The sequence below is a fragment of the Anabrus simplex genome, chromosome 7, assembly GCF_040414725.1.
Source record: "Anabrus simplex isolate iqAnaSimp1 chromosome 7, ASM4041472v1, whole genome shotgun sequence".
NCBI lineage: Eukaryota > Metazoa > Arthropoda > Insecta > Orthoptera > Tettigoniidae > Anabrus > Anabrus simplex.
The window spans coordinates 237,553,072-237,577,195 of NC_090271.1; the positions used below are offsets into that span (position 1 = coordinate 237,553,072).

General features: G+C 36.4%; 1 protein-coding gene across 3 annotated transcripts in view; it reads right to left on the bottom strand.

The window, feature by feature from the left end:
* The window catches only part of LOC136877515 (anoctamin-7), an 865,825-nt gene that overhangs the window by 1,307 nt on the left and 840,394 nt on the right, over positions 1-24,124 (bottom strand). For all 3 annotated transcript variants that reach the window (XM_067151627.2, XM_067151626.2, XM_067151629.2), the window contains 4 exons: positions 20,142-20,232; positions 17,507-17,712; positions 8,524-8,748; positions 3,740-3,871 (listed from right to left, as the gene is read on the bottom strand). In XM_067151627.2, coding sequence (XP_067007728.2) covers positions 3,740-3,871; positions 8,524-8,748; positions 17,507-17,712; positions 20,142-20,232 — 654 coding nt within the window. The remainder of the gene's footprint in view (positions 1-3,739; positions 3,872-8,523; positions 8,749-17,506; positions 17,713-20,141; positions 20,233-24,124) is intronic.

A 24,124-nucleotide genomic window follows, 5' to 3' on the forward strand; every position in this document is an offset into this window, starting at 1 on the left:
GTTTCCTAAATTTGTGTAGAATTCGACAGATTAAAAATTTAAAGGTTACAGTATATTAACTAAGTTGACACTGGAAGAATGGACTGCCCCTTAATTCTTGTACAAAAATTGCAATTTTTCTGTTTTCAGTTTTATGATACCTGTTTTATCACACTGGCACTGAGAAAGTGAATAAAGAAATATTGCTTACAAATATACATTTTTGTCCTGTTTTTCTATTGCCAGCTAATATTCTGATAATTAAATTTTTTTGACCAATGGGACTCTAACCAGCTAACCACGGTGTCAGACCATATAGACTTGACTCCTACCAAGCTTGTTGAAATGTTTAAGTAAGAAAGGAAAGGAAAATAGATTAAGAGCAGCAACTCTATAGCATGTTTGTAGAAAACACAAAAGAAAAATGGAGATTTAAAATTTTTGGTTTAAGCTTCTTCATTGGAAGATAAAAAGGACTGCTGAATGATGGATGTTGCTTTGAGGCAGAGAGGAAAGAATGAAGAAGGCAAAAAGGAGTGGTTACCATCCTTTGAGGCAACATAATCTTTACCATAGTGAGATAACTAGCCAGACCAGTGTAAAAATGGGAAACCAAAGAAGATCAACTTCAGGGCTGGTGACAGTGTGGTTTGAACCTGCTTTCTCCTGAATGCAGACTGACAGCTACGTGACCCAAACAGCCACTTGCTCAGTTTGGGTCTGGTCTTTGTTCTGAAAGTGTACTAGTTTTCACTTTTTTTTTCCCACCACTGACAGCACCCTTTTTTTGTAAAATGCCTGTAAGCACTTTGCCTGTGGTACTGATCAGAGGAATACCTTCACTGTTCATATAATACTTACTGTTACTTGGTTTGTAGCTTTATGCAATTGGATTATATCTAACCCAAGTAACATGCCAGTCCTATTAGTACAAGGTCTTCTACTGGGCTAAGAAGCTCAGTTCAGTGGTATATGAAGGTGCTCAAATATGCCAGCCTTGTGTTAATAGCTTTTACCGGCACTTAAGAGAACTACAAATAAAAGTTTGACATCGCAGAGTCTCCAAAAATCATAAAACCAATATTATTTCAGGTAGAATTTTATCTACTGATGATTTAAGACACTTTGATTACTATCACCAACAATTCTCATATCAGAGGATTTAGTTGTTCAAAACTTTCTCAGGAAGATTTTTTTACATTCAGTAGATTTTCTAAATATTCCTTTCTGTTGTATGTCCGGCGCTCCCTTCTCGCTCCGCCAGCCTGCTGCACGCGCGCCTGTGTATCATTCTGCTAGCTTCGACGCGCAGCCCTCAGTGCGCGTGCCTGACCATCGAGTGTACTATAAATAGGAGCTCCCTGTCTGCTCACTGGCCCACTTGCCCCGGTGTCCAGCTCCAGAATACACCCTACGTCGAGCACGGAGGCTACTCCTCTTGAAAATGTGCTTCGACCAGGTGGACTGAATTTCTGGCAGTACGAGGTCTCACCTCTGGTCACCGCTCCCTTACCTGTTTCCGCTGCCTATGTTCCGTAATTCTTTTACAAGCCATTTTCATTCCCTAATCTATGCAAGCTCCCTTAGTTTCGCTAGGTGGAATTTCTTCAATCAATTGAACTTGCTTTTTAGGAATTCAGGCACTTCAACAAACAAGGACTCTCATAACATTTATGTTAGTGTGCCAGATAGTTCTCGACTATCAAAGTGTCAATTCACAAAGACTATCTTTTCAAGATAGAAGTGTATATAAAGACTGCAAACCTGTACATATTGTATAAAGACAGACTTTTCTCAAGATTCAATATTCCTTTTTGCTTCAAAATAAATTTCAGTTATTTGTGTAAATATAATAAAGTGAAGCAAATAAAGTTGTGTTCTGTAAACTTCAACCTTGGTTACAACACTTTCATCTGTTCCCTAATTAGAAGGTCTACAACGATTCAATAATTCAATTCACACAAAATTATTTTAGTTTCTCTTCTCCCTTTAAAAGAATTTTCTTTTATCCCTTCAGTCCAGACAAACACCTCTGCTACCTGGCTTAGCTTTTCAGGGTTATTTTGAAAGTCTTTCCTTGATTTAATTTTGGATTCTTAAAATGATTCATTTTTATACCTACTACAAAATAATAGGACAAAAGGTCATCAGGTATTACCTATAAATGACAAAGTTGTGAATAAGCAGTTCATTTATTGCCTTCTCTGAGGGAGATTTAGTATTCTTTCAATTAGGTATTCCTGATGGCATGCTAAAGAAGCAAGGTTTTAAAAACACAAAAGTTTTGATGAGTGATGTTGATTTATCCATACAGGAATATGTCCAGTAAGCAAATGCTTGTCAGAACATCACATTGTTCCCTGTTGTCTGCATCCATGTAGTATGCCCTCAAGCATCGTTCAACTCAAAATTTAATTCCGAATGTTTTAAGAGGTCATAATTTTTAGAAATCAACCGCTTAACACATTCACTCCCAGCTTCCTCCATGGGTATTTAGTCATGTAGCCCAGTGATTTTTAGATGACACCTGATCTCACTAGGGAAAATATTTTTTTGGTAGTTATTTTACGTCGCACCGACACAGATAGGTCTCATGGCGACAATGGGGCAGGGAAGGCCTAGGAATGGGAACAAACTGGCCGTGGCCTTAATTAAGGTACAGCCCCAGCATTTGCCTGGTGTGAAAATGGGAAACCATGGAAAACCATCTTTAGGGCTGCCCACAGTGGGGTTCGAACCCACTATCCCTTGGGTGCGAGCTCACAGCTGCGCGGTCCTAACCACAAAGCCAACTCGCCCGGTGGGGAACATGTAACACATGACTAAACATCTCTCCTATACAATAAACCCTAAAAATCTGAAGCAAGGAAATACAGTATCTTCACAAGATGATCTAGTACAATTTTGTTACTTGCAACGACTATTCGTTATATCAATCTGCACCACTTGAATCCCATCCGCTCACTTCAGAGACTTCTGGTTTGGCAAGTGTATGTTTAGATCACACATCACACATCCCACAATACGAGAAATTACCCCAAGCTGTAGTAAAATGTTCATCACCCACTATCTACCAGCAAATTGTTATACTGTGTCATCTAACGTATATTTGAACGTAAAAAATAGGCATGAATTCAAATACGACTAAGGTCAGATACGATATCTTGCACACATAAAACCTAATCCGACCATGGTCGGATATGGGAGCAAATGTGTTAATATTTGTTATGTGATTTGATGTATTAGTAATTACTCATATCAGTAAACTTAAGTAAGGTTAGCAAATAACATTTTGTTAAATGTCACAGGGTAGAACTTCCTTATTTTTGAAGATTTAAATATTTCATTTAAAGATTTTCAATGTACACTAGCAGGAACCAAAATTTTTTTTTGTAACAAACTTGTGTTAACCATATGTTAGCAGGGCTGGTAGTCTTATTGTACCATTCTCAGTAGTTAGTCTCTGTAACACTGTAATTCATCATAATAACCACACCTGGGCAACTGGAGTGGAACATTGATGATGATGATGATGATGATGATAATACAATAATGAAGTGCTGAGTATGGCACAACCATTTCTTTCCAAGCAACTACTGTAGTATTGCTTCAAGCATGTAGCATATAATAGATTGACTCCAGTTTCCAGCATGTTGTCATTTGCTGCCACCACTGCTGCTAGCACTTCAAATTCCAGAGCATGGAGTTACAACAGTAGGGTCCCAGCTGAATTTTGTAACGTTAACAATATTCCACTTACCTTTAAGATGGTCTCGGAATCTTGAAGAGCCTGTTTTGCCAAGTAACGCTCTCGCTTGATTTTCAGCTCCAAGCTCTCAGGGATATCAGGCACTAGAATATCTATGAGGCGGCAAACTCCAAACACCACATGCTGTGGAAAGTACCATTCTGATTGTAGACAAACATTGGTTCAGAAGTAGTCAATGTCTTAGAAAATAGATTTAAAAATGATTAGTACTCTCCAAAATTTGACTTTACTGTTTCCACCGGGAATGTTGGCACACGAGAATCTTTCTTCCAGTTCTTGGATGTTGAACAGCTGTATATGGAGTGATCTGTTTGGCATAAACCTAATTAATTTTCCATTTTTCTCTCTTTCCTATCTCATCCTCCTCAGCCATACCCACTTGTGTATCCAACAGACTGCTGCCACAGATTCAACATCCAAGAGTTGGAAAACTGATTTTTTGAGTGTTATCAGTTGTCCTGGCAAAAACAAATCAGATGTCTGTCTGGACAGCAGCAGATGTAGGTTAGAGTACAAAGTGAAATGACATTTTTAGCCCTTTCACTTTGGATAGTATAAATCTATTTATTCCATAGATTTATACTCGTGTTTAGATATCATTACACACAACAAATATCTTTATAAAATGAAGAATGTTGATACTGGAAACAAAGACAATTTCAAAGGAAGTTAAAGTTGATCAGACACCCATACAAGGAGGATTGAGAGGTTGATCTAATTTTAGCCTCCTTTAGAAACAAGAAGTTTTGCGTAGTATAGTTATGAGAATTCCAGTTCACAGACCAACTTCTAGCTCTAATCTGCGATTCGTCATCATATCTTGGTTTTGTGACTTTTACCAGCAAATGCTTTGAGACTTTGAAAGCAGCAAGCATTATAAATTTTAATTTATACAGCTGCTGGACTTCAAACAAGTTCTGTGTCTTATACCACAATATTTATTCACAATTCATGTAACTGACTTTCCTTATCGAAGCTCAAATTTTCAGCATAAATGGTTTGGAAACAAACAAACAAAAAAACATAAACAAACAAACAAATAAATAATCAACCAATCAATGCAGTAACTAGAAAAGCGAAGTGTCCTATGGATTATTAACCCTTTCGCACTCAGCGCGCTGATCTATCGGCGCTTGAGGTTATGGCGAGAAAGCTCACGGTGCCAAAACATCGGTACTGTCCCATTTAGGGATTTTGGTCATTTGCATGGCTGTTAAATCTTAACAGTTGATCATGAGGGTACCTTAAAGCGTTGAATTTGCGTTTTACTCCACAGATATATCCACCAGCCCTACAAAATATTTTTATTTTTGACAAATGAAATCTGTTGACCGTGAATGTTTAGGTTGTGGTTATTTGAAGTTATTGTGTCGATATGTTTTTGGTTGGCTTATGAATACAACAATTTGATCTTGCTACGAGTTTAGTTTAGAGGTTATTTCATTTCCTTGGTATATCGTGTGTTCGCTGTACTTCGCAAAGTATAATTTTACTCCTTTTAATAATAACTCCGTTGTTGCATGTGCTTGCGTCATCTTTTCATTGTAATGGCAAGGCCATATTCAAGGCCAAATGAGGCCAATATCCTTTAATTTTCAGATGATTTAGACAGTAATAATGACCTTTTGCCAAAAGCGATTCCCATTATGTGGGAAATGACACAGTCACAGCTGCTCACCGTGCATCGGACCACGAGGACCTGACATCGATGACCATTACATGTACAGTGAATAACTTTGTGCCATGCTTAATGAATGAATAGCAGCACACACATCATATTGATATCAAATTATTCAGAATTAAATATTCTTTCTTTCACGTCTAAGAGTAAAGAAGGAAGACGCAATAATGTCTGATTTTTCTGTCATTGAAAACCATAATTTATTTTTTTAAATTTATTTTCAAAATTTAGTAATTATTTTTGGCTTTACCAATAACAATACGTCCTAGGTATACTCATTTCTTAAATGCTCATAGTTTCCTGTATTAGTGTGATTTATTTTATTTTAATGCGTGTTAAACTGTTTACGTGTTGATTTTTTGTAATTTGGTTTGAAAAATCACAGAATTTAGTTTGAGTGTCTTCAAGCAAACCCCTGCATATAGGGTGAGTGCCAAAGGGTTAAAGGTGTTTAACTGGAGTGATGATCATATAACACACTATTATTCTGGTATTACACTATCAAAGAATATTTTACAAAAGATCTTTGTCGAAGTCCTTGCAACATTGCACTACATGAAATATTTTACTATAGCAAAAAAAAAAAAAAAAAAAAAAAAAAATGGATTATAGACAGTTCTGTATTTGTTAATTCAATAATTACAATAATTACAACATGTATACTATGAAGAACAGAAAGGAAGAAGTCAATGAGTTGAACTATGTTGCAAGACTCAAGAAGAAAGGCACCCATCAAAACTTACTAAAAAGTCTGCAGTATGAGGATATGAAAAGTTATGTAAATTATTTGAAAATGGATGAATATCATAAGTTTGTGTAAGTGTTGAAGATGTCTAACTACAAAAAATTATGGATTATAATTTTAAACATGGCAGTCTTCATCTACTCTCTGCACAATTATCAGTATAAAGGAGTGTCCAAGGAACACTCCTTAATAGGTTCCTGGTGATGGTGTTAATGACTAGCATGAAAAGCAGTGGCGACAGAGCTGAGACTTGAACTCCAACTTTCAAAGGGAAACTTTTTGAGGTGACGACTACACAGCACACTTGTCTGCTGGTGTTCACATACTGCATCCTTACCCATTTGATCTATTTAGGTATGGCATTGTCGTGAAGGGCTTATCACATCAATTGATGTGGAACACTGGTGAAAACCTTTTTTGAGGTTGGGGAAGTTGATATGGAGAGGGTGGTTGTCTTATTTTCTCGGTGCTTCTCCATTAGCATTCGAACTACAGAGATAGTGTCAGTTGTTCCAGTATCCTTGATGGAGCTGCACTCGTTGGTGCTAATTTTAGTGATCTCACACAGACATCTGTGGACAAAGCTTTCAAAGATCTTTAATGTATGTGAAGAGAGACTGATTTAGCAGTAATTAGCACTGTCAGCCAGATCACCTTTATTCTTGAAGATTGGGACCTCATAGACATAGTCCAGTTTGTGGTGATAAAGCCAGAATCTAGAATAGTGTTGAAAAAGTCAGTCAACTAGTCTATTGCAGCACCATGTAGTTCCTGCAGCTTCCAAAAGCCTGCTGGTAGTTTGTGAGGTCCTGAGGGTGTTCAGTTTTCTGTGCATTTGATGGTAGATGTGACTATTTCAACTGTTATACATGGGATAGGCTCTGATGTTTGAACACCTGGAATCATGTCTGGTAATATAGTACCAAATTATTTAAAGCTGTCAGCTATGTCCAAGGTTTTACTTGTGATCCTCATTTCACCTCTTCCCACTATTTCACCTTGTCACTACCATTCTCTTACCTTTAACTATGCTTATCTCTATTACATAATTCAATAATTCATTCAATAATTTCAAAACTATAAATATAATAGCTAATTTTAAAAGAGGAATGTCCAAAGAGACTACCCAAAATAGCTTTTGAAGTCTTATAGTGCAACAGTAAGCCGCACGCACATCTGCCATTGAAACTTGGAGCATGCAGTACAATTAGTGTAATGTGGAAATGCAACGTGAATAGCATGTATCAAGAGATTTTGTTTCTTTTGTCTATTGAAGATCTTATCTTAACATGTGAATTTAACATCTTTAACAGTCTATCAGCTTTACTCTTTCTTATCCTCCAACAGGAGTTATCAAGGAAACATTTCTATTTCATTATAAAGATTGAGCTGTTTATTGCTCTACCCTCAACAGGTTTTTGGGCACATTGACTCAACGCTCCGGGAAGTATAATCTTGTGAACTTGTGACATGCAGCTTGTTACTACGATTTTAACAAAGGACATTCTAATAATTTTTTATGTTTATCAGGATCCTGATTTTTCACTATACAGGTTTGAGTTTGAGGCTGATGATGACCTTAATATGGGCAAAACATGTCCCTTAACATTTTATAATAATATTTAATTCTTAAAAAAGATCTCTTTGTATTGAATAGGTGGATATTTTTAAAAAAATAACATTTGTAACATACTTTGTATTTATTGAAGATCTATTGATATCTGTAATATTTGTGAGAGAACTAAGTATGTGGATGAGAAAATTGTGAAACAGTTGACTACAAACAAAGAAAAGTAGAAAGAACGAGTCAAAGAGAAACAACAAGCTCAAAGTGTTACAAGTCAAGAGTGTAAGAGAGGCTATGTGCCATAATGGAATAAGTCTACTGCTTGTGTCTAGTCTCTGCTTAGGAACATTCAAGTTGATGTCATTGAGTTGCTGGAGATGGGAAACAGTGTGACTGCACAGCATTTGCAAGAGGAGGGTCCAGCCAAAAGAAATATCTCTAAACTCTATGCATTCACTTACTTCCAACACCTCTCAGACATATTCTATGCCCAAAAGACCTGCAGCCATGGTTCCTGCACACGCCTAGCACATCTTTATAAGAAATATTTTACAAAATATTTTTTGAAAATTTACTTTGATAATGTAATTCCAGCATTACCAAGCCACTGATCAATACTATAGCTACATAAAACTGAATTTATCTTAATTTATTTATATGAAACATTTAATATTGAAATGATGCAAGACATTATTTAGCCTCATGGCCAATAGCATGGGAAAGTAACAGTTTCTTTTGAAGTTCTTCCTTGGTCACCAATACATTCTAACTTTGAAACTCACCTCAAAGATTATGACAAATGCAAACCTCACTGCAAGCAACCTCCAGAAGAATGGAGTATGACTCCCTGTTTCATCTCTGAGGCCACGATACCGACATTGCTCCCTGAGCTTCCCTTTTGGTGCATATGCTAATGTGAAGTTAATGTAGCCCACAAGGTCCCAGTCGTACTCGTACTGGTACAATAACTTGGGAAGAAACTCTGATGTGAAGGCAATGAGGAAGCCCTGAAACACAATTAAATTTTAATGATACAAGACATAACAAGCAAGAAGATCATTATATTTAATGACTACAATAGATATTCATTGGAGAAACTTCCCCCTTACTATTCATCATGGTAATAGATGAGATAGTGAAAATGGAATCAAGAAGAATTGGGGAGGAAAAAACTAGAGTAATGATGTTTGCAGATAAATTTCATGATTTGGGGAAACAGGCAAGAGGAGATACAAGAACAGGTGAATGCATGGGAACTAACTTGGGAAGAATATGAGATGAAGTTCAGATTTATTATTGGAACTTCATATTTTCTTATGTATATAAATTATATTATGAATACATTTCTTTACAATCTACTTTACGCTGCACCAACACAGATAGGTCTTATGGTAACGATGTGATAGGAAAGTGCTAGAAGTGGGAAGCAAGTGGCCGTTGCCTTAAGTTACACCCCCAGCATTTGCCTTCTGTGAAAATGGGGAACTATGGAAAACAATCTTCAGGGCTACCAACTCGGCAGTTGAAACCCACTATCTCCCAAATGCAAGCTCTCAGCTGTGCACCCCTAACTGCACAGCCTACTCCTCACTCAGTACAAGACATAAGAATGTGTTAAAAATGAGAGGACTTTTTGTCTTGATGAAACTTGCAAGCTAACTTTTCATCCCGTTTACCATCGTACTATTGTCCACTATCTACCTCATAACAATGTCTAGATTCCCCTGCAGTCGCTCACTAACCTGCAAATCATTTACTACTCTATACAGTATAACATCATCTTCAAATAGCCTTATCTGTGATTCCAGTTCTTTACTCATATCATTTATATAAATAAATAAAGAAAGGTCCAATAATACTGCCCTGTGCAATCCCGTCTGAATCATTAGAGGATTAGATAACTCTTCACCTTCTCTAATTCTCTGAGTTCTCTTTTCTAGAAATTAAGCCACCCATTCAACCACTCTTCTTTAGTCCAATAGTCCTCATTTTCATCAGTAATCTCACATTATCTACCTTGGATAGATCAATAGAGATACAGTCCATTTGACCTCCTGAATCTTAATTATCTGTTATATCTTGCTGGAATCCTACAAGTTGAGCATCACTGGAATAACCTAAAGTTGAACTGCCTTCTGTCTAACCGGTTAGTAATTTTGCTCATTTTTCTAATATAATCACAAAGAATGCTTTCCCAGAGCTTGCAAACATCACATGTCAAGCTGACTGGTCTGCAATTATCCTCTATGTTTATAAGCCTTTCCCTTGTACACTGGGGCTACTATTGCAACTCTGCATTCATTTGGTATCACTTTCTCTTGCAAACAGTAATTAAATGAGTACAGTACCTCAGGTATGTCAGCCCATTGCCTTTGATATATCCCCAGAAATCTTATCAATCCCTGCTGCCTTTCTAGCTTTGAACTTTTGTATCTTTTTGTGGATGTCTTTATTATCACAGGTAAATTTCAGTAATTTGCTAGTATTAGTCTCCTCCTCTATCTGGATATTACGGTATACTTAAATCTACAACAAAATTAAATTCTTTTCAAGGTCCACCTATTCAATACAATGACGTTTTATTGTGATTTAATCACATGTCAAATAGTCAAATGGTACCAGTTTCGGCATCTATGTGCCATCATCAGCCTTGGGTACAAATTAAAACAAGATATACATTCCTAAAACATCTAAAACACATTTTAACACATTATAAAATAACATACAATTAATGTGGTGATACATGAAATACGATAAAATTATGATACAATTGGTATGATATAAAATTCTTAAAATTCCGGCTGTTCGTTACATAATTCAGTCTGTGTGCATCCGGGTGAATTTTTACAGTTGTATGCTGTCTATGTGAATGACATTTGTTCCTTTAGATATTAGGTGGTTCCAGGGAATTTTACTTTGATCATGTAAGATCGCGATGTATTTAGAGATGACTTCCCACTTCAATTTGAACCTGAAGAAGAAATTAGCTAAGTTAGATGTTGGAAGCAATGTATGGAAGTTACTGGAAACATTAGAATCGTTAAATGATGATTGACTCACCTTGAGCAGCATGTGAACGTGTTGTTACACAGACGGAGCCGGACGAAGTGTGTGAGCAACGGTAAAGGAGGCTAGGGGAAGGCGAGGGGAAGGAAGGAGGCGGAGCGCTTGCGGGGGAATGGAACTAAGGCGGGGCGGAAGGATGGGGTAGTGGGGGTAATTGACGGGAGTGTGTATTCCGGATTACTTGGAAAATCGAACTGTTTTTCGATAGTTTGGTATTTTTAAGCCAATCGATTAAAAGATCAAAAAGAATATTGGGTTTCTCGTAAATCTCATTTAAATTATAATTGGGGTTAAAATATTGGTCGCAGTTGATGTAACAACTTTCAATGATATTCATTGTGGGTCCCTTGTTTACTGTTTGAAGAACTTCCATATCTTGTTCAATGTCGGTAAATTTGTGATTAGTGTCGTGCATATGTACACCCATGGCGGAGAACTTATTGTGTCTCATCGCGTTGACGTGTTCCGAATATCTAATCATAAAATTGCGTCCTGTTTGACCTATGTAGGAGCTGCCGCACTCATTGCATTTTAGTCTATATATTCCAGATTTGGAGTAGATACTGGGGGTATTGATTGATGCAGAGTTGTGTAAAATTTCGGAAGTTCTATTGTTAGTTTTGAATAAAATTCTTACGTTATGTTTTCTGAAAAGGTTGGTGATTTTGTGGACGTCATTATTATAAGTGAAGGTGGTTGAAATATGAGTTTTTTCTTTTTCTTTTATGAGTTTAGTTTTAGGCCGGTACCTATATTTGTTTATTATTTGTTCTATAAACTGCCTGTTGTACCCATTGAACTTAGCAATTGCCCTTATGGTATTAAGTTCATTATTAAGATCTTTCTTTGCCATGGGTATGGCGAAAGCTCGATATACCATGCTATTGTATGCTGCACGTTTGTGCATTATGGGATGTATGGAATCTTTGTGTATAGTGTTAGCAGTTTGTGTAGGTTTCCTGTATATTTTGTAAGACAGGCCAGATGTATTTCTAATGATAGTTATATCTAGAAAATTGATTGCTTTATTGGTTTCTGATTCTAGTGTGAATTTAATGTATGGGTCAATATTATTCAAGTCTTGAAGAGTGGATTCCGCGTTCTTGATTGATTCATCCATAATGACGAATGTGTCGTCCACATATCTAGCCCACATGAGAATATTTGGAAAGTTGTTATTATTGATTTTTGTATGTTCTAAGTTATCTAAATAAATATTAGCCAAAATTCCTGATGAAGGTGATCCCATCGCCAGTCCATTCTGTTGATATATAATTTTGTCGAAAACAAAGAAATTATTATTGATGACCAGGTCTAGAAGCTGAATGAAATCTTGTATTTCTAGTTTGCTAAGAGAACTATATTTATTTAGATTATTTTCAATGATTTTTGGAAGTTTAGAAATTGGTATGCTCGGGTACATATTTTCTATGTCAAAGGAGTGGAGGGAGTGGTTAGGTTGTAGGTTTAATACCTTTAATTTCTCAATCAGTTCAGTAGTGTTTTTAATGGATTTGTTGGAGAGAAAGTGATAATTTTTTGTTAGAAAATTTTGAATGAATTGGGATGCTTTGTAGAGTGGACTGGGTCTGTAGTTGATAATGGGTCGGATAGGAATATTAGGTTTGTGAATTTTCGGAAGGGCTTTAACTGTAGGAAGGCCTGGATTCATGGTTATCAGTTTAGATTTTTCATGGTCTGTAAAAAGAAATGTTAAGTTCTTTAAAGTTTGCTTTAGTTGCCTCTGGATTTTTTGGGTAGGATCTTTCTTGATTATTTTAAATGTGTTGTTGTTGAAAAATTCTTTAGTTTTGGATACATAATCAGTTTTATTCATTAAGACAGTAGCTTTACCTTTATCTGCCTTTGTAATTATTAAGTCATTATGTTTTATTTTACTTTTAAGTTCTCTGATTTGCTTGTGTTCAGAGGTAAATTTGTCGTCATTAGCGTTAATGGAAATAGTTTTCCTACTTACGTTTTCAACTGTGCCTATCCTATCTAGTTTTCTTTTTATTTCGAATCTAATTTCGTCTTGTTTCTCCAAAGGCATTTTGTTTATTGTAGCTTCTGATTCTATAATCATGTTAGTCATTATGTTTATTTTATTCATGTTAGGCCAGTTTTGGTTAGGGCCTTTTGATAAAATGGCGATTTCTTCTTTATTAAAGTTTACATTGGAAAGGTTAACTACAGGGGGATGAAATTTCTCAATTATATTTTTTGTCAAATTGATTTCTTTAGGTTGATTTTCAAGTGAAAACGTTTGTTTCTTCTTTTTTAAAATGTTTAATTTTCTATCTAAAGTAAGCTGTTTTTGCGAAAGAATATCAAACAATTTATTGTCAATTTGACTTTGAAATATGTTCCATTGTGCTATAGAAAGCAGATGAGCTGCTTCAAGGTGAGTTTCATACAATTTATTATTTATTATTTAATTTATTATTTATTATTTAATTGTATGAAACTCACCTTGAAGCAGCTCATCTGCTTTCTATAGCACAATGGAACATATTTCAAAGTCAAATTGACAATAAATTGTTTGATATTCTTTCGCAAAAACAGCTTACTTTAGATAGAAAATTAAACATTTTAAAAAAGAAGAAACAAACGTTTTCACTTGAAAATCAACCTAAAGAAATCAATTTGACAAAAAATATAATTGAGAAATTTCATCCCCCTGTAGTTAACCTTTCCAATGTAAACTTTAATAAAGAAGAAATCGCCATTTTATCAAAAGGCCCTAACCAAAACTGGCCTAACATGAATAAAATAAACATAATGACTAACATGATTATAGAATCAGAAGCTACAATAAACAAAATGCCTTTGGAGAAACAAGACGAAATTAGATTCGAAATAAAAAGAAAACTAGATAGGATAGGCACAGTTGAAAACGTAAGTAGGAAAACTATTTCCATTAACGCTAATGACGACAAATTTACCTCTGAACACAAGCAAATCAGAGAACTTAAAAGTAAAATAAAACATAATGACTTAATAATTACAAAGGCAGATAAAGGTAAAGCTACTGTCTTAATGAATAAAACTGATTATGTATCCAAAACTAAAGAATTTTTCAACAACAACACATTTAAAATAATCAAGAAAGATCCTACCCAAAAAATCCAGAGGCAACTAAAGCAAACTTTAAAGAACTTAACATTTCTTTTTACAGACCATGAAAAATCTAAACTGATAACCATGAATCCAGGCCTTCCTACAGTTAAAGCCCTTCCGAAAATTCACAAACCTAATATTCCTATCCGACCCATTATCAACTACAGACCCAGTCCACTCTACAAAGCATCCCAATTCATTCAAAATTTTCTAACAAAAAATTATCACTTTCTCTCCAACAAATCCATTAAAAACACTACTGAACTGATTGAGAAATTAAAGGTATTAAACCTACAACCTAACCACTCCCTCCACTCCTTTGACATAGAAAATATGTACCCGAGCATACCAATTTCTAAACTTCCAAAAATCATTGAAAATAATCTAAATAAATATAGTTCTCTTAGCAAACTAGAAATACAAGATTTCATTCAGCTTCTAGACCTGGTCATCAATAATAATTTCTTTGTTTTCGACAAAATTATATATCAACAGAATGGACTGGCGATGGGATCACCTTCATCAGGAATTTTGGCTAATATTTATTTAGATAACTTAGAACATACAAAAATCAATAATAACAACTTTCCAAATATTCTCATGTGGGCTAGATATGTGGACGACACATTCGTCATTATGGATGAATCAATCAAGAACGCGGAATCCACTCTTCAAGACTTGAATAATATTGACCCATACATTAAATTCACACTAGAATCAGAAACCAATAAAGCAATCAATTTTCTAGATATAACTATCATTAGAAATACATCTGGCCTGTCTTACAAAATATACAGGAAACCTACACAAACTGCTAACACTATACACAAAGATTCCATACATCCCATAATGCACAAACGTGCAGCATACAATAGCATGGTATATCGAGCTTTCGCCATACCCATGGCAAAGAAAGATCTTAATAATGAACTTAATACCATAAGGGCAATTGCTAAGTTCAATGGGTACAACAGGCAGTTTATAGAACAAATAATAAACAAATATAGGTACCGGCCTAAAACTAAACTCATAAAAGAAAAAGAAAAAACTCATATTTCAACCACCTTCACTTATAATAATGACGTCCACAAAATCACCAACCTTTTCAGAAAACATAACATAAGAATTTTATTCATAACTAACAATAGAACTTCCGAAATTTTACACAACTCTGCATCAATCAATACCCCCAGTATCTACTCCAAATCTGGAATATATAGACTAAAATGCAATGAATGCAGCAGCTCCTACATAGGTCAAACAGGACGCAATTTTATGATTAGATATTCGGAACACGTCAACGCGATGAGACACAATAAGTTCTCCGCCATGGGTGTACATATGCACGACACTAATCACAAATTTACCGACATTGAACAAGATATGGAAGTTCTTCAAACAGTAAACAAGGGATCCACAATGAATATCATTGAAAGTTGTTACATCAACTGCGACCAATATTTTAACCCCAATTATAATTTAAATGAGATTTACGAGAAACCCAATATTCTTTTTGATCTTTTAATCGATTGGCTTAAAAATACCAAACTATCGAAAAACAGTTCGATTTTCCAAGTAATCCGGAATACACACTCCCGTCAATTACCCCCACTACCCCATCCTTCCGCCCCGCCTTAGTTCCATTCCCCCGCAAGCGCTCCGCCTCCTTCCTTCCCCTCGCCTTCCCCTAGCCTCCTTTACCGTTGCTCACACACTTCGTCCGGCTCCGTCTGTGTAACAACACGTTCACATGCTGCTCAAGGTGAGTCAATCATCATTTAACGATTCTAATGTTTCCAGTAACTTCCATACATTGCTTCCAACATCTAACTTAGCTAATTTCTTCTTCAGGTTCAAATTGAAGTGGGAAGTCATCTCTAAATACATCGCGATCTTACATGATCAAAGTAAAATTCCCTGGAACCACCTAATATCTAAAGGAACAAATGTCATTCACATAGACAGCATACAACTGTAAAAATTCACCCGGATGCACACAGACTGAATTATGTAACGAACAGCCGGAATTTTAAGAATTTTATATCATACCAATTGTATCATAATTTTATCGTATTTCATGTATCACCACATTAATTGTATGTTATTTTATAATGTGTTAAAATGTGTTTTAGATGTTTTAGGAATGTATATCTTGTTTTAATTTGTACCCAAGGCTGATGATGGCACATAGATGCCGAAACTGGTACCATTTGACTATTTGACATGTGATTAAATCACAATAAAACGTCATTGTATTGAATAGGTGGACCTTGAAAAGAATTTAATTTTGTTGTAATCCCACTTCAATACGGAACCAATGAAATTCATAACTATACTTAAATCTACCTACATTTACATATTGCTGACTGAATACTTCTACTTTCAGTAAATCCTTGCATCTACACTCTCTCTCAATTACCAGGATGCAGAATAACTGGTTTGCAGATTAACGGTGGATCTTTTTCCTCGAGATGTTTTGTATATATGTGAACTGAGCTTAGACACTATAATCTCTGCCCCCCCTCCAGTATAAGCCACATGACATAGCGCTGCAAGTGTTCCAGTTGTTTTATACCTGGTCTGTTGTTGAACTTCAGTGTGTACTCATTGAGAGTTACTCTTTGTGAAAATGTCAAATGACATTAGTTCTTAGTATTGTGAGACACAGAAAAGAAAAGAAAAACTCATTGAAAATAAATGAGCAATAAGATGGAAATTTTAAGGAATTAGCTCTAAAACACAGAATAACAAAACAGTGCACGATTTGAAAACTAAGAGTTAAAGCGGGATGAAAAACAGGAAAACAATGAATAAATTGATATATGAAGATTTAGATAAGGTAAAAGTGATTTGGTTTATTGAAATGAAATGTCGTATGGCTTTTAGTGCCAGGATATCTTAGGATGGGTTCGGCTCGCCAGGTGCAGGTCTTTCTATTTGACTCCTGTAGGCAACCTGCGCGCCGTGATGAGGATGAAATGATGATGAAGACAACACATACACCGAGCCCCCATGCTGTAGGAATTAGCTAATTAAGGTTAAAATCCAGGACCCTCTGAACCGAAGGCCAGTACGCTGACTGCTCAGCCAATGAGTTGGACTATTTGGTTTATTGAGCAAAGGGCACAGGGAGTTCCAGTATCAGCAATAATGTGTGTCCAACAAGTCAAAGATTTATTTGAATCACTAAGTTCATAAGGCATTTTCGATGCACAACTGTCAGAAAAAAGTGTTAATGGATTGTTTCGGCAAGATGTTTAATAAATCTTTGAAAGCGACAAATTAAATTGTTAGTAGTTTCCAGGAAGTTTTTATTGATATAAGTTTTAAATAACCCTGATTTTTATTATGCTTATCACTAGTTTTGTATTAACCATGTTTTCATTTATTTGTCAAGTGGCTACCAGCCATTACCATGGCTTGAGTTGAATGTATAAATTTAATATTTTATTACATTTTACAATTTACGTAAGTCAACAAAAGTGGAATCGTACACATGCAAAGTGATTTTCCCAACAAAATAGGTACAGTATCTATATAGTCAAACTCTCTAATGGGAGAGGTACAATTGATACTCACATTGCTGATGACTGCTAAGTGCGCCAGCATATCCAAGATCTTGAACCAGATACCAATGTTCTCAGCTCGTTCAGCTACCATGCGTCTTGTCTCGCAGACGAACTTCTGTGCATCAAGACGTATCTCGACCCAGTTGTTCAGTAAGGCGAAGAGAGGAGCCAATGGGAAAGCTGCCACAAATATTGTGATGAACCCAAACTGCAACACTGAAAGTTCAAAGGTTCAGTTAATGGTCGAGGCTTAAGACAGCATAATTTTCTAGCAGGTAAACTCTCTGCTCCTTCTAATGCAGGGTAAGTAATAAGAGGAAAATGTTCACCACTCTGGTTATAACTCTTAGTTCTAGACTAATTTATTGAAGATTTTCTGTTTCATAATCAATGGCTTTTGAATTTCTCATTCCAGAACAAATTTTTTTCAATCTCAAACAACCATTTACACACACAGTATATCGAACTTCATTGCAGTCTTTGTGCTTCAGTCTGCAATGCTGCATGATGAACAATCTGGAGTCTACATCAGAATGTTTATGTAAAGAACGTATCATCAAACAACATGTTCAAAACCAAGTAAAGTAAAACCTTGTTAATTCTAAGTCATTGGGACTCAAAAATCGGACTTCGAATTATGTGATTTTGAAATAACCGCCAACTCATAATCCAAAAATACCAACCATTGCAGCATCGCGAAATATTCTAAGACCCATTACTGCATGCAGTTAACCTTGATTCACAGTTTAAATCTTTCAAATGCCATGGAAGAAAACTACTTCTGAAATGTATCCAACAAAGTCCATTTACATTATTCAAATAATACATTTGGATAAAACACTGACAAACATAATCTCATGTAATGAAACAAAAACAAAAAACACAATTCAAAGACGAGGACAAATTATGCTTTAGCTTTTGGATTACTGTACTCTTTGCATTTTTAGATGCACTGTACTTGCACGGAAAGTGCCCGATGCCCTTAAAACATAGTGGCTTATGGAACTTTCCTATGACAAGGGAAGGAAGTCTCTTGCTTCCGTGTGCATTACAACACAGTACAGTGACCTCTACCCTTGTACAATTTCCTGGCTGGCACTTCTCTCCTTTACAACCGTAAGTCCGTTTGGGCTCAGCATAAAAAAAATGCAGTTTCATCGGCACTGTAAATATTGTTCAGTGCATACGAATTTATTATATGAGCCACACTTTTGCGCCAACTGTCGGCATCGCCAATTTTGCGGATTCTGCTTCTCCACACACTGCCTGCTGTGTGATATTATGATGTTCCTTAAAACGCTGAATAGAAAAGAATTAAGATTTCACTTGAACTTGGTGAATATGAAGCACACTGTAGACACACTGAAGTGAGTGAAAGTGCGGAAAGTTACCCTTGCACGTTCTGGAAGACTCGTTCTTTGATGACTTGGATAAATTTTGAATTTAAATTACTCTGTGAAATGCAGTTTTTTAAATGTAAAGGCAGTTTGGAATTTTTTTTTTTTTGCTAGTGGCTTTACGTCACACCGACACAGAATAGGAAAGGGCTACGAGTTGGAAAGAAGAGGCCGTGGCCTTAAGGTACCATACAGCCCCAGCGTTTGCCTGGTGTGAAAATGGGAAACCACGAGAAAACCATCTTCAGGGCTGCCAACAGTGGGATTCGAACCGAATATTTCCCAGATGCAAGCTCACAGCCGCTCACCTCTAACCGCACGACCAACTCACCTGGTCGGTTTGGAATTAAAAGTCTGAATTTCGGTAATGGGACCGACATCATTCTTCGAATTACTTATCCATATTTCGAATTGAACAACTTAAATAACATGCAAAACCATACCTCATGTTTCCGGAAACGAGAGCTGCTTCGAATTAGGCAAGATTTTGGATTAACAGATTTTAAATTATCGAGGTTCTACTGTATATCATCAATAGAGCTACAATGAATTTGTCCTGCAACTAATAAGGCACTATGATTGTTGAAGAGTGAAAGGAAGTATGTTGCACAATGTTGGCATGTAAAGTACATTTGATACTTGATAAAAAAAAAACATACCACAACCAAGCCTTGGCCTATCAAGCAACTGCAGATTATGAGGTGCCACGTGGTCAGCACAACAAATTTTCTCGGCCGTTTTCCTTGGCTTTCTAGACTGGGGTCACTATCTCACTGTCAGATAGCTCATCAATTGCAATAGCATAGGCTGAATGGACCTCGAACCACCTTTCAAATCAGGTAAAAAATTCCTAACCTCGCAAACACATTTGATGTTTACCCAACAAAATTAAGAAAACTCAGCCATAGATGACCCAGGAGAGATCTAGTTTACTCTGTTATTTGCTAGAGTAAAAAAGAACATTAAAACTGATGTACAGGCAGTCTAGACAGCACCAAACAAAATGTCTGTTAGCAGAGGCCATGTGATTATCATCATCATCATTATTATTATTATTATTATTATTATTATTATTATTATTATTATTATTATTATTTAGTAAATTCTAAACACTGTAAATTAAGCAAGACAGTTTTCTATAACAAACAAGCAACGGAAAAGTGGGTAGAAAAGTCAAGGAAAAATAATTTTGCTAGCCTACAAATCAGAGAGGGGGTAATGTGAGAAAGAAGAGAACTAGGAGCTCACCCATCTCGAGGTATTCTTGGAATAAGCCCTCATTGTCAATGAGTTGATAATCCTCCTCCCATCGAGTTTTGTGCTTCTTGGACAATTTCACCTGCAAATAAACATGCATCATGTATGTTAACCATCAAAACCCTTATTTTCATTATGGTTAGTTTAGAAGTCACAATATTCAATACTGCACGACTTGCTGTCATGAACAACAATCAATGCAGCTGCACATTGCGAGATCTTTATTAAACTTCGGTCCGCGATCCACAATAAACGCCCTGGTCTCCTGTCTGCCAGAGTGCTGTTGCTTCACGACAATGCATCTGCAGCTTAAACACAAGCTCACATTTAATTGTTTGGCTAGCAGAAATTCAATCAGCACGAACCCTCTCACCCCTTTCCCCGTGCGTGACCTTATGACCAGAAGCTACCACCTCTTCCTTCATCTGAAGGGGTTCTCTTGACGGCATGCAATTCCACGCCAACAAAGAAGCAAATCAATGGCTCAGACTCAAACTGCCTGTGCTGGCTGCACCCGTTGATCAGTCACTACTACTTTTTGTTTAAACATTTGTCATATCATGAGAAGTTTTGCAAAACCTGTCTGCCACCTGCGATTAGAGCCTTTCAGTGATTCCAACAATGCTCAGAAAGTGAAGCAAGTACTAAGTTGTTACTGAGAAGTAAGTTCATGTTTTTAAATGGAACAATGGCTATTGATGAGAAAAAAAAAAAAAAAAAAGGAAATTAGAATAATGGCTTTTTTTGCCTCATGCAGATAGTTCTTGAAATATGAGTTCTGTCTTCTTATCTTGCCCATGTATATGTTCACCAGTTTTGTTCAAAATGATCACTATTAGCCACAGTACGTGCTTCCAGTCTTTCACGCAAAGATCGCTGCACATGCTATAGTATTTCACAAGAAATACCCATGCAGCCTGCTCCAAATGGCATTTCATGTTATCTAGAGTACTGGTATATCGCCTTAGGCCATATCTTTAGTTTTCCCCACAGAAAAATCTAAAGGTATCAAATCAGGGGGAATGGGCTGGCCAGTTTACAGGTCCTCTTCCAAAGAAAGGACGAATCCAGACCACGCTACAACTGTATTTGAGTTTGATCTGATGAAGACTTTACTATTTGCTTTATGTTGCACCGACACAGATAGGTCTTATGGTGATCATGGGATAGAAAAGGCCTAGGAATGGGAAGGAAGCAGTCGTAGCCTTAAGATACAGCCCCAGCATTTGCCTCGTGAAAATGGGAAACCATGGAAAACCATCTTCAGGGCTGCTGACAGTGGGATTCGAACTCGCTATCTTCCGGATGCTAACCGCACAGCCAATTCTCCCAGAGTGATGAAGACTTTACTGACACCGCTACTGGTGACGGGATCTGTTATTACTAGAGGCGAATGTGGACGTACTACCTTGGAATACAAGGCTCCTCCAACAAAGCTACCGTATATGTATGAAGTGAATGCGAAGCTTCCCATGAACTGCATTAGATTGGATCATGCCTCTTACAATACATTAAAAAAAACCGTCAAAACGAACAGATTGATTATGTACTCAGATCGATGTGATGGCCAAAATAGTAATATAAAAATATAAAAATGGCCTTATTGTGTCAGTTCATGGTTCTTCATCAAGACTTCACACTGGAAGAAATAGACCATAGATTCTTAAGTCAGTGGGTGTTCATATCTAGCATCAGACCATTACTTCAGTATCATTGTGAAAAACAAATTTCACCCTAACATATACAGACCCTCTGACACGAACCCATTCACTGCCATACCTCTGACAAGGAATGACTTCATGTCCACCTTACTTTTAGAGAAAAACGTAAGTACCCGAGAAGTGTTTACACATAATTCCAGGTTTCAATGGCTGAATATACACTTGCTTCTCTGTAAATCTTCACGTCCCCATATGATGTATTATAACTATTCCAATGAACCAGAAGTTCTGTTTGCTGAAGTAAATTTTGCAAAACATGGGTCGAAAGTAATTGAGGCTGTGAACCTACTACAGTGATTTTCTCTCATCGGTGGCTGACAGGCGCGCCTAGCTTATCTGCCTCCAATTGACTCATCACTTTCTGTTACAAGCGCAGTGACAGCACAGGAATGCCCACACTTTGCAGTTCAGTTAGAACATGTAGTAAGTGTTGATCTGTCGCTCCAACTGCTCTCGAGTTGTGAAGTGTTACTTCGGAGTATAATTCTCAGAATACCTCCACGTGCATACACAGTAGAGGAAAGGGTATTTATGAATGATAATTATGTGAAAACAGAGTCTTGCAGGGAAGTCATTAGGCAATTTGTGACTATTTCCAGGTGTACATCCTCCATATAGAGAGACTGTGCAGAAACTTGCAAACAACTTGAGATAAACTGGTTCTTTACTCGATAAGAAGCAAAGTATTATAAACTATCCACTTCATTGTCGTATCTATAATGTAATCTAATCAATATAAGAAAATATTTCCACCTAATTGATACCTTTATTTTGCCTCTGGCAATTTATAAAACCATTAAGAATAACAGGACAAGTTTTGATCACTTTGCGATCATCATCAGCTGCATACACAAAAGCTTAAGAAAATAAGGTATCGATTAGGTGGAAATATTTTCTTATATTGATTAAGAAGCAAAGTGTTATAAAACCTGTATTTAATAAGGAAATCATCAAAAGATTAGAACCTATGCCTACAAAATCCCTAAGATGAATTTGACAAGAAGTTGGGGTTTCGAAGAGGTCAGCACGGCGGCCTACAAAAATGTTAAAATTGAAACCATACAAGATGTGAATCGGAGTTTCCTAAGACAATGCCAGAAATGTGTGGATGCAGGAGAACATTTCCAACATCTCCTGTCATAAGATACAAGCTTATTTTCTTAATTCTCATTTCCTTCATTTTAATTTTTATCTTATGTCATGCACAGATAAAGTGAGCGAAGTGCTGTCTTTGTTGCTATGCCCCAGAGTGGGGAGTGACGAGTCAAAGGGAGGCAGATAAGCTGGGTGTGCCTGCTGGTAAACCGATGGGAGAAACTCTCTGTATATCCTAATGGACACACTATTAGAGAGTTGGAAAAAGATTTAATGACCTTGCTGCAATTTATAGCCCATGTTTACCTTGGTTATTATCAGAACTTTAAGACTTCTGCACTGCAGTTTGCAGACACCGTTCGCGTAAATGATGATTCTGATAACAAATATTAATGCCATGTATGTATTTTATTAAATGTTTGTATAACATTTGTATTGCAATAATGGCCTACTCCACATGTTTCGTGTATTATGGTCAAAAGCACCAAAACAATAGTGGCCTAACCCACACCAAAATGGCAAATAATCCACTATTAACAGTAACTACACATATGTCTGACCACCACACCAAATTATTCATACAACAATCATGTCTATGTACCGCAAACTCTACCTTATACGCCAGATTTTCAAACGTCCATATCTTCCAGTTGCCATTCCCACAAACCAAAGTACTGAGGTTTAGGCCACTATTGCACTGATGGCCTCATATACAAATACTAATTCTTCAAATCTTGATGAAAGACAATTGTGAACAAGGCACCACTGTCTCGATCCTCTGATACTGCCCGCTCTATACTACTAATTTAACAGAGGAAGGCACGAATACTAATATTTCTTCAAGTTGCCGTAAGAGTGCAGTCATAGACACACAATCTTCACAGTTAGTGTGAGTGCAGCATTGTGTTACTGATGCATACGTGTGTTAAAAGCTGAGTTATTTTGTACAATGAGTGAATGTGCCTGTTCACTTTCATTTATACAAGTGATATTTTGCACAGAACTGTGAAATGAATTAATCATATTACATTTATAGATACCATATATGAAAGTTCTTTTAAAGTGTACTCGTTTTCTTCCATTTGTGCAAGTTACATTTCTTTGTAGAACTGAAATTTAAAATTTTTCCCTGAAATATTCAACTGTTGTGTACCATTT